Raw genomic sequence first — 18,800 nt, forward strand, 5'->3', positions numbered from 1 at the left:
ATTGCCAAGATTCTTCCAAAGTCAGGTGTCATGAAAGAAAAGGGCAAGGGGATTGTTTGATACCAGAAGTCAGTAAACTATGGCCCACAGGCCAGATCCGGCCTCCTGGCTGCTTTTATAAATAGCTTTCCTGGAACACAGTCATATTCATTCATTTATGTATCAGCCACGGCTGCATTTACACGACAGGGGCAAAGATGAGCTGTTCCAAGAGACACTCTGTGGCATTAAGAGTCTATTATTTACTTACTGACCCTTTGAGAAAGTCTGCAGATCCCTTTCTAGATTAAAGCACTAAAGAGACATAACCAAGTACTCTGTGTGGCCTTGACTGATCCTGGTTCAACAAACAAAAAGTAAAACAGAACCCAAATTAAGTCATCTTTGGGGGCAAATGGGAACATTCCCAACTGGACTATCTTTTAGGTATTATTCATGTTAATTTTCTTAGTGGTGATAGTGGTTATTATCGTCATGCAGGACGTTGTACTTACTCTTAGAAGCATCCTGAATTTTATTATTTTTCTACAATTAGAGTGTATTATTTTTGCAATCAGTAAAAAATACGTTAATTTCTTTTTTTTCCCTGAAACTAGCCTTACACAGTATAATCCCCTGTAGTTTCTACTAAATGCACTACTATGCAACAGGTAGCTCCTTTAGGCTGGCTGCTGAGTGCTGAGCACCCTGGCGACGGGCCGGTGACTGGGGGCCTATGAGGAGGCACTGACCTGACTCTCCGGTGGGAGGATGACCTCATCATAGGGCCCCACGATGGAGCTGGCAAACTTGCTGAAGATGATGGGCTCCTTTGGCACTGGAACGTTCTGCTCTTTGCAGTGGTCCACATAATTCATTCCCACACACACCACCTTGTCTGGCCGTGTGACTGGGGCCAGGAAGGTCACCTCTGACCGTGGCAGGACTGGCAACTGGGCAGCCAGAGCTCTGCAGAGACCAGGAGAGAGGGACTGGTTAGGAGCAGGCCAGCAATCCTTGGGCATGCTGGGGAGGTACTGCAGCAGCTACAAGTTTTGCTTTTTCAAATATATTTTCTAGATCTATCAAACATATCACAATCAGTGTGCAAACCAAACCCAGCTATTATCCTTTGATATCAGAACACTGTTTATTTTTTATCCAGTGTTGATTTCCTTTCCCCCATTAGGTAATACGTGTCATGTAGGGGAATTGAAAAGGTGCACATGAGAAGACCAGAAAGGCCTTTCTTCTGCCCCTGCACCATCCTTGCACACAGCTGCCAGGGCCCGTGTAGCTCTCCACGGTGCTCTACACATACTCTTCTCCTCCTGTCCTTTCTTACACAAATGATAGCACACCAAACACACCTTTTTAAAAAATACGTGTTTTTTGGAGATCTCTCCGTAACAGTATATACCTTTCCCCTTTTCTGACAGGACTGTGATGCCTGCACAGTACAGATACACCCAATTACCTGATGAGGGACATGGGAGTAGTTTGCAATCTTGGGAGACTATGACAGTATCGGAAACATACTGTTACCAATACTGTGTGCTGTCAAATGTTTGTATTTTTGCCAGTTTGGTATGTAAAAATAACTCAGAGTGGTTAATTTACTGTTCATCAAATTCCATACGGCTGCTGGCTTCAGGGAAGTCCCTACCTAATCTAGCCCAAACCCAAGAACCATCTGTAAGAATACCTCTTTGCAGTCCTCTCTCTTCTAAGGAGCCAAGCATCCAAAGACTACCCCAAGCTTCCCAAGATGCCTCCTAGGACCCCGGATCCCAGACTTCTCAGGCAGACAGGAACTTAATCCCTTGGGGAAGGCAGAGTGACGAAGCAGAGTTCCGGCCCCACCACCGAATGTGTGGCCTTGGGATAGTTAATCACCATCCCTGGGCCTGAGGATGTTGTCATACAAGATTTCTAAGGCTCTTCACTAAGAGAAGAGGTGAGAAAGGAAAGGTAGGGTTACTCTGCTACTTGCAAGAGTTACCAGCTAATTGTGTTTCCCAGAGCATGGAGGGGGGTGGGAAGGGGGGGGTAGCATGGCAGCCATTGTAGCTGCCTGCTGATTTACCTTCTTGCCACTGAGAGTGTGGCTTCTCCCTGCTCCAGGAACTCCATCATTGTCTTGGGCAGTGTGGGGTCAAAGGCGTTGAGGTTGATGACGCCCCCACCATTCCCTGACTCCAAGCCCAGGTGAGGTCCCATCAGGTGGGGGGCCTGGAACTGCACCAGTCTCATATTTCTGGAGGGTTGAAAGGGCCACTTCTGAGCCTGCAGCAGAGCTGTGAGCAACCTTCTACAGGACACCAGCATCAGAACCTATGAAGAAAAACGTGGGTCCTAGGGGACAGAGGGAACAGAAACCACCACTGGGATCCACAGAGTTCCCCGAACTGCAGCCCAAGCTCTTTCACCCCATCAGCCATTCCTGGCATAGCACAGTCCTGGAAGTGGTACACATTTATTAGTTATTTCACCCTGTTACACTTTATCAGGTGATTTTTGTGCTCAATTCAATGTGTGTAATGAAACATTTCTAGAGGAGCGACGACTTCATGCCAGGCACTAATCTAGATGGCAGGGATTCCAACGCTCCTTCACCCGGTGCTTTCTGCAGGCTTACACTGTACCTGGCACCACCGAGGCACTGATACGCTCAGCCCTGCCATCTTGCTCTCAGGGGAGACCGATACTAACAACTGATGTTGTAAGTAAGATCCAGCAATTGGGACTACTGCTGTGAAGACAAAGGGTCCTGCCTTTGTCTAGTTTCTTGAGGAAGTGATGCTGAGCTGAGCTGGGCTGCGCTAAAATAAGCAGGACTAGAATTTAGCTAAGAGCGGGGCCCTGCATGGACAAGTGACCACTGGTGAAACTGGCTTCACAGCTGTCAGAGGCAGTTTTTTAAATGCCAGTTTGATCCTTTTACCCTTCTACTGAAATACATTACACCAAACCAAAACCCCTACCAGGCTATCCTAGCCTTCTAAGAGCAGCCCCCACAAACCTCTCCAGACAGTAATTAGCTTCTCCTGCTGCAGTTCAGGCTACCTGAGGGAAGAGGCTGCAGGCAAAGGGCAGGGCCTAAGCCTGACAGGCATCACTGGGCTATCTCCTCTCTGGGTTCCAGGGCTACATCTGTCTCTTTCACTGCTGAGTCCACAGTGCCCAGCACTGTGCCTGGCACACAGAAGGCTCTACACTACACTCTGTTGAATCAACAAATGCCAGGAGCAGCGGCTTGACTTTTCACTACTTGGGAAAGCTTGGTGATTGTCACCATGGCTGTGTCTTCCCTTCTCAAATCACTTAGAAGGCTTCAACAGGGCTCAGGTCGTTTTGAGTTCTAGGCTTTACTCAAAGACAAATGCCATTCTCTTGTTTTGTTTCTAATCTAAGCCTGATCTTCATTCCAAACAGTCCCTTCCCTGCATAGGTCCTTGCTTTAAAAAGTAGCTCTTTATGCTCAGGCACATGGAGGTAGTCCCAGATTCCTGGTCCTCACCCTGATGGTTCAATTTGCCATGTTCAGTTAAAGACCCAGGTCACTGATCTGACCACTGTAGTGGCCAAGGAGTTCACCCAGAAAACCAGGAACTTTGAAACTTCCGCCCTCCTGTCTTACACAGCCATGCTGTCGAAAATCTGTTCAAGCCAAAAGGCATGCATTCAGACACTCTACACACTGAAAAAATAGTTACTGCTCCCACTGAATGCCAGGTCTTATTTTAAGTGCTTTATCTACAATGTCTGATTGAATTCTCTTGACAATTGTGGAAGGTAGGTACTGTTAGTTCCATTTTACAGATGAAAAAAACAAGGCCCAGAAAGATGAAGGGATCTGCCCAGGTTCAGAAGGAGAGAAAACAGCTGAGACTTGAATCCAAGTCCAGGTGACACTGAAATTCTTGGCTTGGGCTAAAGTGTCCTAGAGGTGGTGGGGGTTAGACTTCAGGGGCCTAGAGGCCCACTGACCACCTGTCTTCTGTCAGCCTGGGAAAAGTTGGTCATATGCTGGCTGCCGCTTCAGGGATATGGCTGGTCACCTGCTTTCCAAGATAACCCCAGGCCCCACTGACTATGCCCTTCCCACATGACAGGCACATTCAGGTTCTTATTCTGCCCTACAGCAATTCCCTCAGGTACAACATCCCATTTTACAGAAGCGGGCAATGAGGCTTAAAGAAAACATCTGCCAAAGCAGCAGTCAGAAAGTGGCCCTGGTGCTTCTGCGGTAATTACGATGCAACAGAACACGAGCTCAATTCAACTCCTGGAAAAGGGTCCTTAAGCAAAGAGGCAGAGATTCGAGGTGGAAACAGCAACAAGCATCGCATCTTGAGAGACGTGGGACCGTGTCCCACCACCCACTTGCTTGGCACCCCGCACCAGTCCCCCGGCTTTGTCTCCGGCACTCACGAGGGCCCGCCCCGCCGGGTCCCTGTGGTCGCTGAGGCCCGGGATCCCGGTCCAGTCTTGACCTCAGCCGAAGACCTGGAGGGAGGCTGGCCCGGCCCACAACTCCAACCTACCTGGCCGCGGCGGCCGGTCTTGCCGGGTGCCCTGAGCTGTCGGGCGCGGGCTCACGGGGTTGGGGGCCAAGGTCAGCAGGCGCCTAGACGCCTGCACCGCGTTCTGAAATCTAGTCGCCCGAGGATCTCCACGAGTAGCGCGCCCAGCTGTTCCACGACTTTCGCACAGACGGGCGCTCCTTGGTGACGCTAGAGAACAGCAGCCAATAGAAGGGCGCCTCATTCTATCCCGGAAGCCAAGTCACGGAGGGGGCGGGCCTAGCGCTGGAGGGCAGGGTGTCTCTCGTGTTTCTTCAGGCGTCCGGGCGGGGCCGACGCAGGTGCGGCCAGCCGCTGCCCGATGCCAATCCCCGCCACTCAAAGTCGGGGCTCCCCGCACCTGCATTAATCTGACAATAAGTGCTTCCTGAAAATCTGCGCCCTGGGCTCCTCGCTAGCCTCACCTGCGTCGGGTCCTGCTTTAGGCCAGGCACCGTTTTGATTATTGGGAAAAGAGTGGAGGGGACCAAATTAGGGCGTCCCGGTTCACACCGACGAGTATTTTTGTCTTCTGATTTTGATATATCACTGAGAAGAGGAGGAATGATTGCACCCATTTTACATATGGGAAAGCCGAGGCAGAAGTGCTTTGCTCAAGGTGACACAAGGAGTGTGAGTCGTGGAACCAGCATTCTGGACCCCACGTGCAGTCCTTTGCTCCCATTCTCAAGCAGCCTTGTCTTCACATGCACTGCGTTGGGCCTAGGGCAGGATAGTGGGAAGCATAACCTCCAGCATCAAAGAACAGGCACTCTAGTGCATAGGTGGTTTAATTAAACAGGCAGTCATAATCCAGTAGGATTGTAGGCCTCTGGCATATGGAGACATATAAAGGGCTCTGCGCAAGATGCCCAGGACTTAACCATGTACCAGATCATCCAGGGTTTTACTTGTCCCAAGAAAGAGTTTGAGCCTTATCTAAGCACACAGGAGGCCTCACAGGGGATGTGCCATGGTCAGACTTGCATTTAAGAACTTTTGCCCGGCCACTCCTCCAAGGCGAGGTGTCTGCATACGAGTGGTGCAGGTGAGAGCAATGGTGTAGGTGGCTTGGTGTGTGGCAGAGACAGGGGAGAATCCAGAGATGTATAGAAGGTAGAACTGACAGGCTTCAGTGATGATGACAGGAGGTGGGAGTGGAGGGGGGAGGAGGTCCAAGGCCAACTGCTAGGGCTCTGGCTGGTAAATGACACTGCCATTCATGGAGACGAGGGGTCTAGAGGGGCAGCAGTTCTGGGGAGAGGATGGTGAGCTCAGTTTTGGATGGATTATATTTAATGTGCCTGTGACAGTCAAGGAGGCACTGCAGGGTGGGCAGTTGGAGACACAGGTCTTGGAACTTAGGGAATTAGCTTGAAGGCAGAGGTCAGCATACAGATAGAAATGGAACTTGTGAGGGTAAATATGATCAGGAGGAATGTGGTAAAGAGAGCCTGGCATAAACCCCAGTCAGGAGACCCATCATGTAAGGATCAGCCAGAAAGACTGAAGGGAAACAGGGAGACAGGGGAACTCATAACTTAGGCAAAGGTTTGGGATTGCACCTTCCAAGTGCCAAGGAGAGGACATCTGCTTCTGGACAAGAATAAAACAAGTGAGATCATTAAAGACCATGATCAAAAAGATAATAAGAGGATACTGTGAACAAATCTACACACAAAAATTTGACAACCTCAATGAAATGGACCAATTCCTTGAAATACACCCTATCACAATTCACCCAAAATGAAATAGATAATTTGGATAGCACTGTATCTATTAAGGAAATTGAATTTGTAACTTAAAAACTCCTGAAAATGAAACATCCAGTCCCAGATGGTTTCATTGGAGAATTCTACCAAATGTTTAAAGAATGAACACCAATTCTATATAATCTATTTCAGAAAATAGAATAGGAAGGAACATGTCTCAATTCATTTTATGAAGCCAGTATTACCCTGATACCAGAAAACAGACAGTACAAAAAGGAAACTACAATATCTCCCATAAATACAGATGCAAAAGTCCTTAACAAAACATTAGCAAATATAATTCAGCAATATATAAAGATAATTCTCTACCATGACCAAACGGGGTTTATTCCAGGAATGCAAGGCATGTTCAATATCCAAAAATTACTCAGTATAATCCACCATACTAATAAGCTAAAGAAAAAAATCAGTCTTATCAATTAATGTAGAAAAAATCTGACAAAATTCAACATCCATTCATGACAAATACTCTCAGAGAACTCAGAAGGGAACTTCTTCAACTTGATAAAGAACATCTAACAAAAAGCGTACAGTTAACATCATAGTTAATAGTGAAAACCTGAATGCTTTCCCCTGGAAGGGAAGAAAGAATGCCTGTTCCCAACACTCTTTTTTTTTTTTTTTTTTAAGAATGATTGATTGATTGTGCAAGTGGGGGAAGGGGCAGAGGACGAGAGAGAAACTTAAGCAGACTCCCTGCCGAGTGCAGAGTCTGACTCCAGGCTCCATCTCAAGAGCCTGACATCCAAACCTGAACCGAAATCAAGAGTCGGACACTTAATGGACTGAGCCACCCAGGCACCCTGCTACCACTCTTAAGCATCATAGTACTGAAAATTCTAGCTAGTGCAATAAGGCAATGAAAGGAAATAAAAAGCATATAGATTGGAAAGGAAGAAATAAAACTATCCCTATTTGCAGATGAAATGGTTGTCTTCATAGAAAATCCATAGGGGGGAATACCTCCTGGGAATAATAAGTGAATTCAGCAAGCTCGCAGAGTACAAGATCAACATAGAAAAATCAACTGTATTTCTATATACTAGCAATGAAAATGTGCATCCTGAAATTTTAAAATATAATACTATTTGCTCAAATAAAAATACTTAGGTGCAGGGCGCCTGGGTGGCTCAGTTGGTTAAGCAACTACCTTCGGCTCAGGTCATGATCCTGGAGTCCTGGGATCGAGTCCCGCATTGGGCTCCCTGCTCGGTGGGGAGTCTGCTTCTCCCTCTGACCCTCTTCCCTCTCGTGCTCTCTCTCATTCTCTCTCTCTCAAATAAATAAATAAAATCTTTAAAAAAAATACTTAGGTGCAAATCTTAACAAAACATGTACAGGATCTGTATGCTAAAAGCTATAAAACACTGATGAAAGAAATCAAAATCAAAATAAATAATGAGGCACGTCACATTCACAGACTGGAAGACTTAACACAGTGAAGATGTGAATTCTCCACAAACTGATATACAGGTTTAATACAACTTCTATCAAAATTCCACCGAGATTTTTTGTACATACAGACAAGACTACTCTAAAATTTGCATTGAAAGGCAAAGGAACTAGAATAGCTACAACAATTTTGCAAAAGAAGAATAAAGTAAGAATAATCAGTCAATCTGATTTCAAGACTTATTATGTAGTCACTATAATCAAGATTGTGTGCTACTGGCAGAGGAATAGACAGATCAATGGAACAGAAAAGAGAACCCAGAAATATGCCCAGCTGGTTTTTGAGAAAGATACAAAAGCAATTCAGTGGAGGAAGAATAGTCCTTGTAACAAATGGTGCTGGAGCAACTGGATATCCAACTCTTTAAAAAAGAACCTTGACCCCCCCACAAAAAAGAAAAAAAGAACCTTGACCCTTGCCTTAAATTTCATAGCTTATATAAAATTTAACTCAAAATGGATCACAGATTTAAATTTAAAATGTAAAATTACCAAGTTTTTAGAAGAAAATATAAGAGAAAATCTTTGAGACATATGGCTTAGTGAAAAGTTCTTAGACATTACCCCAAAAGGCATAACAGAGGGGGAAAAAACATAATTAAAAACTTATGCTCTGCAAAAGGATGTTAAAAGGATGAAAGAACAAGCTACAGACAGGGAGAAAATATTTGCAAACTACATATCTGACAAAGAACTCACATCTAGGATATATAGAAAACCCACAGCATATAGACTTGTTGAATCCCTATGTTGTATACCTGAAACTAATGTAAAATAGTGTCAACTACATTTCAGTTAAAAAAAAAAGAAAAACCCTGAAAAATCAACAAAGAAAACCCAATCTAATTAGAAAATGGATAAATGACATGAAGAGATGTTTCACTGAAGAAACTACACAGATGGCATATAATCACATGAAAAGATGTTCAACATCTCTATAGAGATTAAGGGGATGCAAATTAAGACCACAATGAGATATCACTGCACTATTAGAACAGTTTAAAAAAAGCAGTGGCAATACCAAATGCTGGAGAGGATGTAGATAACTGGATCTCTTACGCATTGCTGATGGGAATGTCAAATGCTATAGCCACTCTAGAAGACAGTTTGGCTATTTCTTAAAAAACTAAACATGCATTTACCATATGGCCCAGAAACTGTAATCCTGGGCATTTATCCCAGAGAAATGAAAACCTATACATGATTGTTCATAGCAGTTTTATTTGTCATAGCTAAGACCATGGAAACAATGAAGTGTTTTACAATAGGTGACTGGTTAAACAAAATGTGGTACATCCACAGCATGAAATACTACTTGTCAATAAAAAGGGACCAATTTTGGATATATATAAAAACTTGGATGGATCTCAAGGGTATTATGCTGAGTGAAAAAGGCCAATCTCAAAAGGTCACATTCTGTATGATACCATTTGTAGAACATCTCAAAATTACAGAGCTAGAGAACAGATTAATGGTTGCTGGGGTTACAGATGGGGGTGTTGGTCTTTCATGCAAGTGAATGAAAAAAAAATCTCTTTTTAAGCCACTGTTATCTTGGATCCCTGTTACTTGCAGCTGTACACGATCTGAACTGGTAAGTCTCCTCCCACACCGTACTTTCTTTAATTTCCTCCTCCATCTCAGTCTCTTTCAAACTCACCTTCCTCCATCCAACCTATAGATGTTGGCATCTCTCAAGGCATGGCCCTTCCTGCACTTCTCCCCACTCAGTAGGATCCCTAAGCAATCTTTCTCATGTGTGATGGTTTAATTATCACCATAGAATAAAGTCTCACATGAACCCAACTACTGGACATCTCCATCCTGATGTCTCGAAAGGACCATAAACAACATGTCCAAGACTGAACTTACAATTTTTCCACATCAAACACAGTCTTCATCTCTCAGAGATGTCAGGAGCTCCCATCCAGCTGGGCAGTTCCCAAACTAGAATTCCGTCTTTGCCCTTCCCACACGCTCACTTCCATTTCCAACCCGTCTTCATGTCCTAGCAACAGTAGCTCCTCAAATCTGAATTGTTAGACTTCCCAGCATCCCAGGCCAAACCATTAATATATCCTACCTGGCGGTAGTCCTGCTATGCCTCTGTGATGATGATTTTAAAACATGTCCACAAATTCTCTGATGCTCCTTCCATCCATAAGAGGTATCTAATTTCCATCCCCTTTTCTGTGGGCTGCACTTAGTGACTCCCCTCTACTAAATACAGTGTGGTAGATGACCCTGCCTGACTGCCAAGGCTAGTGACTAGTGTGCTGGGGCTGCCATAAGAGCGGGTGGCTTAAAGAACAGACATTTGTTTTCTCAGTTTTGGAGGCTGGAAATCGGAGATGAAGGTGTTGGTGGGTTGGGTTCTCCTCAGGGCTCTCCCCTCGGCCTGCAGATGACCACCTTCCTGCCGGCCCTTCACACGTCCATCCTTCTGTGCGCGCGCCCGCCCCTCTGTGTGCATGCCTCTCGTGTCTGTGTCCAGCTTTCCTCTTATGAGGACATTAGTCACGCTGGATTAGCACCCACTCTAACAGCCTCATTTTAATTTAATTACCTCTTTAAAAGACTTATTTCCAAATACAATTCTGAGGTACTAGGGGTTGGGACTTCAACGTATGAATTTTGGAAGGACACAATTCAGCCAATAACAGCCAGGTAATAGAAGGTGGGACAGCCTCTTCTTGGCTCTCTCAAGACAGTGTATCAATCTGGGTCCAATCAGGAAAGAAATCACACGGTAATCTGAACAGATTTAAGTTTAACATAAGGAAGTATTAACTATAACAGGGGACTGGCTTCATGAGGGATTGCCCAGTAAGATTCTAAAAACTATAAAAGCATCAGATTCAAGGAGAAGTCAAACCCTTAGGGCTCAAGGAAACACCCAAGGAAGAAACCTGCCAGGGCTGAGATCCAGACCTTTTTGGAGTTGGCAGAGATGTTTAGTGCTGGAACTAGAAATCTGGAGCTCACCTGAAATCCACCCTCTAGGGTACTGGCAACATTTTGCTGCAAGTACTCTGTTACAAAGCCACCTGAGGGAGGGGGTGCCATGGGAGGCTGTTGGCCACAGGTGTTGCTGGTACCAGGTACTGCAGGAGCTGGGCACTGGGGAAGCAGGGAATGCTGCAGGATCCTGCTGCTGAAGAAGTTGCCCATGCTGCAGGAGGCTGTCTAGTGAGAATGCTGACACCAGGAAGCAAAACCCTTTCCTCCTGGAATGTTTCTCCAGTGCCCTCTGCAGACAATGTTTCAGGGTCAGTTGGCAAGGAGAAAATATTTAAAGGGCCTGGGTCCGTTTTTACAGAGTAGGCAAAACAGGTGACTCTGGAGCTGACAAGCAATAAACAAACAGGTAACTGGCACAGTCCAATCCTTTGACTACTCTGCTTCCATATTCACCCTTGACACATATTTAAATTCTGTACATCAACAAAACAACTCTTGATTGCTATCTAATATGAGGTTATGCTTCCTAGGAGTAAAGAAGTTCTCACCCTTTCCCCAAGAGCAATGGTATCCATCACAAATCTAGTGCCAGTCCTGGATTAGAATATTCTGTTGCCTAAAATGTAAAATTAAGTTCTGATAAGTTGTGTATAAAGGAAAATTGGGAAGGAGAGAGGAACAAATGGTTAGCATGTCCAAATGTAATGATCAAATAGAAAATAAGAAAAACTTTTCACAGAACTAGAACAATCCTAAAATTTGTATGGAACCACGTAAGATTTTGAACACCAAAGCAATTTTGAAAAAGAAAAACAAAACTGAAGGTATCACAATTCCAGATTTCAAGTTAAACTACAAGCTGTAGTAATCAAAACAGTATAGTACTGGCATAAAAACAGATGCATAGATCCATGGAATAGAACAGACAACCCAGGAATAAACCCACAATTATATGGCCAATTAATCTTTGGCAAAGAAGGAAAATACATGTAATGGGAAAAAGTCTCTTCAACAAATGGTGTTGGGAAAATTGGACAGCCACATGCAAAAGAATGAAATTGGACCACTTTATTTCACCATACACAAAAATAAACTCAAAATGGATTAAAGACCTAAATGTGAGACCTGAAGCCATAAAAATCCTAGAAGAGAGCACAAGCAGTAATCTCTCTGACATCAGCCATAGCAACGTTTTTCTAGATTATGTCTCCTGAGGCAAAGGAAATACCACATCAAAATACAAAGTTTCTGCACAGCAAAAGAAACTATCAACAAATCTAAAAGGCAACATACTGAATGAGAGAAGACAGTTGCCATGACATATCCAATAAAGAGTTATAATCCAAAATATACAAAGAACTGATACAACTCAATAACCAAAAAGCAATTAATCCAATTAAAAAATAGGCAGAAGACATGAACAGACATTTCTCCAAAGAAGACATACAGTTGGCCAATAGACACATCAAAAGATGCTCAACATCATTCGTTATCAGGGAACTGCAAATCAAAACTACATTGAGACATCACCTCACACCTGTCAGAATGGCTAAAATAAAAAACACAAGAAACAACAAGTATTGGTGATGATGTGGAGAAAAAGGAACCCTCGTGCACTGCTGGTAGGAATGCAAACTGGTGTAGCCACCAGGGAAAACAGTATGGAAGTTCCTCAAAACAATTAAAAATAGAACTACCCAAAAAATACAAAAACCCAATTATTCAAAGGAATATATGCACCCCCTATGTTTACTGCAGCACTATTCACAACAGCCAAACTATGGAAGCAGCCCAAGTATCCACAGACAGATGAATAGACAAAGAAGTGGTGTGCCTGTGTGTGTCTCTGTGTGTATAATAGAATATTATTCAGTCATAAAAAGAATGAAATCTTGCCATTTGCAACAACATGGATAGAGCTAAAGAGTTAGTTAGAAATAAGTCAGAGAAAGACAAATATATGATCTCACGCATATGTGGAATTTAAGAAACAAAGCAAATGAGCAAAGAAAAAAAAGACAAACCAACAGACTCTTAACTATAGAGAACTGATGGTTACCTAAGGGGAGGTGGGGGGGTAGGGGGATGGGGGAAAATAGGGGGTGGGGATTAAAAAGTATACTTATTATGATGAAAAGAGTGATTAAAAAATCAGTGAAAAAAAACCCAAAAACCCAAAAAAGAGCAGCAAAATTCCTACAGTTCTCCTTTCTGTAGTTTGTCACAAGGTTGTAACCGATATTGCTAGCTTTCTTTTTTCACTGCACACACTGTATTCCCCCTGCCCTCAATGAGAACCTCACTGGTCAGGGTTCTTTACCTAAAGGAGTGACCTAAACTCTCATTCCCAAAAGGTTTGAGCCCTCAGTTGTCCTGCCTTTTTTGATTTCTGTAGTTTTCCATTAACCTTTGCTCTTGTATTTTTCATTAAACTTTACTAATATGGGTCCTGTGAGGGCAAATCTCTGCCCTTTCCATGATGGAGGAGGTCGAGTGTAATCCAATCCACCTGCCGCTGGATGGCTAGCTGGTGCCCACAAGGAATGGTACCATATCAGAGATTAACACTGATCTCTGCAGATTAGGCACTCAGCAGCAGTGTTAGGTCAGTCTCGGTAAGAGGAAGTGCACATTGCTGAGACCATGCATGGACACTATTCCTGCCATCCTGGTCACTCTGTTCATGGGCCCATTGAGCAAGCACCAGGGTGGCTGGGGAGAGAGGCTAACTAACATCCAGAGTATGTCATTTTGTCCACCTATTGTTAAGTGTCTCCTCAGCAATGGATGCCTTTTGGTGGGCATTCACATGTACCCTATTATCTTCATGCTCTGTGTCCTTTCAGGGAGGTCCATCCACATACCTCTTCTCTAGACTTACTTGTCATCAATTGTGATGGTAATTTTACGTGTCAACTTGGCTTGGCCACAGTGCCCAGAAATATAGTCAAACATTATTCTGTATGTTTCTGTGAGAGTATTCTTTGGATGAAATTAAGATCTAATAAATCAGTGGAGTTTGAGTAAAACGGACTACCCTCCATAGTCCAATCCATTGAAGGTCTTAATAGAACAAAAACTGATAGGTCCCCACCCCCACTCCAAGCTAGAAGGAATTTTGCCAGCAGATGGCCTTTCAACTCAAACTGCAACTCTTCCCAGTCTCCAGCCTGCTGGCCTATCCTGTTAGACTTTGGACACACAAAGCCTCCACAATCACATGAGCCAGTTCCTTAAAATGTCTATCTATCTGGGCACCTGGGTGATGTAGTCGGTTAAGCATGTGACTCTTGGTTTCAGCTCAGCTCATGATGTCAGGGTCGTGAGATCAAGCCCCAAGTTGGGTTCCACACTTAGTACAGAGTCTGCTTAAGATTCTCCCTTTCCCTCTGCCTCTGCCCCTCCCCTCTGCACATATGCACGCTCTGTCTCAAATAAATAAATAAATCTTTTTAAAAATCTATCTATATATTCATCTACCTATGTTAGTTCTGTTCTCTGGAGAACGCTATTATATCAGTCTTCCATTCCTGTTCCTTCCAAGTCCTTGGCCATATGGTCAAACCATTAACAACTGTTCATGAATCAATAACCAGTAGATTCATACTTCTGGCCATCTCTCACTCCAGAAAATCAAACATATTGCCCAAAATTCTAGCCACAGGGAAGATTTTTCTTTACCACTGACCTTCAAGGTCATCCCTGAGAGTCATGCTGCCTTGTAACTTTGGGGAAATATCAGCATCCTATCATGCAGACCCCTCAGTAAACTATGCTTGAGTTTTTTAAAAATTTTTATTTATTTATTTGACAGAGAGAGACACAGCGAGAGAGGGTACACAAGCAGGGGGAGTGGGAGAGGGAGAAGCAGGCTTCCTGCCGAGCAGAGAGCCCGATGCAGGGCTCGATCCCAGAATCCTGGAACCATGACCCGAGCCGAAGGCAGACGCCCAACGACTGAGCCACCCAGGCACCCCAACCATGCTTGAGTTTTTTCAACTTCAGTAAACTGACCCCAAAGACCATCACAGGAAGCCTTGCACGTGGGTTGAGAGAGAGGAAGCGTGAAAAGAATGCTCATCCAACTTAGTTATTATCTTCCACACCTGCCTGAGCTTGGACTCTACCATTTCCATTTGATGACAGATTGATGCTGCACATGTCCAACCTTATGACGGGGGAGGAGGGTGTCCAACAACACCCAGATTATTTGGGAAGCTCATATCCCATACTTAGGTGCTAAGTCTCTAACAAAGCCCAACAGCAAGCCAGAGCTGTTTCTTGAAGTTAGAGGAGATATTTCAGAAGAGGGTTATATATATAGACATGCTCCACAGTCCTAGACCCTGGACATGATGATTCTCTTATCCGTGCTTTCCAGAGGCTCCATATAGCATCCTTATTTGCCATAAACTTCAATTATTAGATGACTCCTACCCCAGCCACTGTCTAACTGCAAGGGCACAAGAGACCCGGCACAAGCAGCACTGTGAGATGTAATAATAACCAAGGACTGCCATGCTGCAATAGCAGACCACGACAACCTCCTCTCTGGTTTCTGGCCCCCTCCAATTTGGTTTCCATGTTCCAGCCAGAGGGGCATTTTCAAAACACTGACTTGACAGGACACTCATCAGTGGCTTCCTGCTGCTCTCAGGCTATGCCCAAGCCTCCAGAGGACCTCCCCATTTTACCTCCATTTGCGCTCAGGATTCCAGGCTCCAAGCCCCATCAATCTAGCCCGATTCTGGGCAGTGCTGTCTCCCTCTCATGTCACAGCCCTTTACCTGGCTCACTCCTACTCATCCTTCAGGTTCAGCTCACATGCCACTTCCCTCAGGAAGCCTCCTGAGGTCATGTGGCCTGTCCAAAGGTTCTCATGGAACAATAGACCTCACTTTTGTGGCTGTAGCACTGGTTGTAAATGTAAACTTGTTTGAGTGACTTACTTTATTAATGCCTTGTCTCCAGGAAATTATAGGCTCCAGCAGGGAAGGGTTTGCAAATACTCTGCCATTTTATCCTCAGAGCCCGGCAGAGTGCTGGGTGTACAACAGTTGTTTGTTTTTTTCAACGACGAAAGAATGGTGAAGTATGGGCCCAGGGCTGGGATGGATGGGAGCTGGAGTGAAGATGCCTTCCACACCAGTCTCTTGATGCCTGTCCCACATACACAGGGGACAGGGCCTGGGTGGGGGGACACAAGTCAGAGACCACGGTCTCCTTCCTTTGGGCCCCATTTGCTCTGCCCAGGACAAAGTTCCACTTGGACCTGGGGAAGTTTGTCAACAAAGCAGGGAACTTGAGGATTTCACAATACTGTCTGGGCTGGCAGTTGGCTGTGGGGGACTGCCAGCCTGCTCTTTGGGTCTGTATTTTTAGTTTCTGGATGTTTTACTATATTTGGTAATTTCTCAAAACTGGGAAAAAGCACTGCCTGGCTTCATTTGCTCTGCTCCTGGGTCATGACAGCCAGAATTGCTCAGGAAAGGAAAAGTGGAAGAAAGAAGGACTGTGCTGGGCCTGGGGTGAGTGCTCAGGCTAAGGCCCCCTACAGCGCATGCCAGAGATGTTTCAAAGAGACTTTGACTCTGGTGCTGTGGGAGAGCTGGGCCCATGACCCAGCACCCTCAGGGCCTTGACACCTGGCCCCACCCTGGGCTGTCTGCTGTGGCCTCCTTCCCTATAACCTTCAGTTCAGCGGCATTACTGACCACTCCCTGCCCCCATGTGCCCCCCACAGTGCCAGTACCATGGCTCCTGCTTGCCAGATGCCCATAATCTGGCAGGAGAGACAGCACCAGGCACGCTGGCCGCGGACCCCCCCTTCCTTCGGGGCCCGCTGGAGTCTGGAAAGCACATTCACCACCCCACAGTTGAGCTTAACATTATGGCTCATAGCAATTGAGAATTTTTCAGGAAAAGTGCCAGTCAACCCAGTTCTAACTGGCTTAAGGGGGTGGGGGGTGAGGAAGGGAATCCTATTAGGGGCGAATCCTATTAAGCGAAGAGTCTATAGGGACTGGGAGGGGGCTCGCTTAAAGTACAGTTTGATTTTTAGCTCAAGGGCCACCCCCTGCCCCCACTTGCCTTCCCCAGACCTTATTTCCTCTCTCTTCATCTCTCAGTCAGGCCATCTTCTGCATAAGCTTCATTCCCACGGCTCCTGCAGGGACAAAGATGCAGGAACATCCCCAGCACTCACATGCCCCAGCTTCTGCGAGTAAGGCGGCAGCGTCTTTCCCAGCATGCCCAGCACATGTCTCCCTGGACCTCATTGGCTGTAATCGGGTCAGGTGCCCGCCCCTCAACCAATCACTGGCAGGGAAAGGCATTGCCTCGCTTGGCTTGGAGGTAGCGTGGCTGCCAGGGCTTTACCGAAGCTGGGGTTTCCTGCTGGAGGAACAGACAAAACAAAGAAGTACACGGCAGTTGTCAGGGAGCCCTGTTCTAAGGCTTATGGCCCTCGGCAGTCAGGACAGCCGTCGGAGCGAGGTTTGTGGGTTGGACGGCCCCGACAGGTGCCACCGGCACCCAAGAGAAGGCTGCGCTCAGATGCCTGTTCAGGAGGAGCCTGAATCCCTTCTCCAGGGCCACACCGGGACTTCCGGTCAGGCCCCTTCTCTGGGACCTCTCTGTTCTGGCCAAGGCCTAATTAAACCCTATCTTCCCCTTCCAGATAGGTGCAGTTTCTTGCATGAATGGTCACGAGTGCGGGTGCAATGGATAGTTTCTTACAGATACCCTCATCTTGGTCCTCTCTGCTTAGGGGAAGGGTTATTCCTGGCCACGCCGTCTCCGGTTCTGCCCTACAGGCACCGTTCTCTGTGCAGATTGGACCCTATCTATACCCCACCCTCTAATCTCTGAACCCTGCAGAGCTCACTTTGCAGGCAGTAGATTCTGCACTTTCTCTTTACAACAAGCTAGTTCAAAGTCCATGTGATTATAGCTGGCCCATGTGAAACCGGAGATGACTGGCCTCTGATACTCCCCTAACCTGAAGGGTTAGAGCTCATGTGACTGGGCAAGGGGGCAGGGAGGGGGCCCCAGTACCCGCTTTGGGCTGGCAGGAGTGTCCTTGGCCTTGGGGGCTTGTCTGGGATGGAGAAGGTTAGGGGCAATGCAAAGAACAAGGAACCAGTTCCAGGGTGACAGAACCTGGCTTGAGGAGGGCCTCGCACTAGCTCTCAAAGCCTTACTGACTCTGCAGCACAGCTCCTGTCTGGAATGTGTCAGGGAAGGCAGGACAGACCAGGGAAAAAAGGCTCCCAACCACTCTAAATGGACATCACAAATACTTATACTGAGGAGGGTCCCTCAGTTCCTCACTTTGAGGAACCTCACTGTTTCCTCTTGTTTTACTCACAATCTATGGGAAGTCCAGGTCCTCCGGCAATCCTCCTGGATGAGCTCTGTCCCCCTCGCCCCCACTCCACCCCGGCGTGTGCCTCGTGGTAACTTCCCTCATGGTCTGAATCCCTGCCTTGGACTTTTTGCCTTCTGGGTCCTCACAGGACTTGAATTTCCCAAAGGCAGAGACTGTGGCTTATCCACGGTGGTCTCCTCACATTGCAGGCCACACCTGGTGTGTGGGAAGGTGCCTAAGAAATGTAGTATGAGCGGCGCCTGGGTGGCTCAGTCGTTAAGCGTCTGCCTTCCGCTCAGGTCATGATCCCAAGGTGCTGGGATCGAGCCCCGCATCGGGCTCCCTGCTCGGCGGGGAGCCTGCTTCTCCCTCTCCCACTCCCCCTGCTTGTGTTCCTGCTCTTGCTGTGTCTCTTTCTGTCAAATAAATGAATAAATAAATAAAGATCTTAAAAAAAAAAAAAGAAAACAAATGTAGAATGATGCCTCCCTTAGTGAAGACCAAGGAATTTGGAACTTGGCAGAGGCGGAGAAGAGGATTACTGGAGCGTCACTGCCTGGTGTGAAGGAGGAGGCAGAAAACCACCCAAAGCAGACACACAACGATCAGAAGCTCACAGAGGACAGACAGCTCTGCAACTTTGGGAGCCTCTGAGGCGGCTGTTAACTGAGGGCTCCAGGGCACTGAGCAAAGGTTAGCAAC

At 46.1% G+C, this 18,800-nt stretch overlaps 1 protein-coding gene across 6 annotated transcripts in view; it reads right to left on the reverse strand.

The window, feature by feature from the left end:
• FAHD2A (fumarylacetoacetate hydrolase domain containing 2A) overlaps positions 1–16,932 on the reverse strand; it is a 21,333-nt gene extending 4,401 nt beyond the window's left edge. For 2 of the 6 annotated variants that reach the window (XR_003524867.1, XM_027623572.1), the window contains exons 1-3: positions 4,527–4,715; positions 2,066–2,334; positions 732–948 (exon numbers count right to left, since the gene is read on the reverse strand). Coding sequence is in view for 5 of the 6 variants with exons in the window: in XM_027623572.1 (XP_027479373.1) it covers positions 732–948; positions 2,066–2,307 (459 nt within the window). In the remaining variant the exon portion in view is untranslated. Of the gene's footprint in view, positions 1–731; positions 949–2,065; positions 2,335–4,526; positions 4,716–16,830 lie in introns of those variants that run through there. The other 4 variants (XM_027623574.1, XM_027623575.1, XM_027623576.1 and 1 more) reach the window with 4 other exon arrangements.
• Between the last annotated feature and the right edge of the window lie 1,868 nt (positions 16,933–18,800).

Source organism: Zalophus californianus, chromosome 8, assembly GCF_009762305.2.
Source record: "Zalophus californianus isolate mZalCal1 chromosome 8, mZalCal1.pri.v2, whole genome shotgun sequence".
Classification (NCBI taxonomy): Eukaryota; Metazoa; Chordata; class Mammalia; order Carnivora; family Otariidae; genus Zalophus; species Zalophus californianus.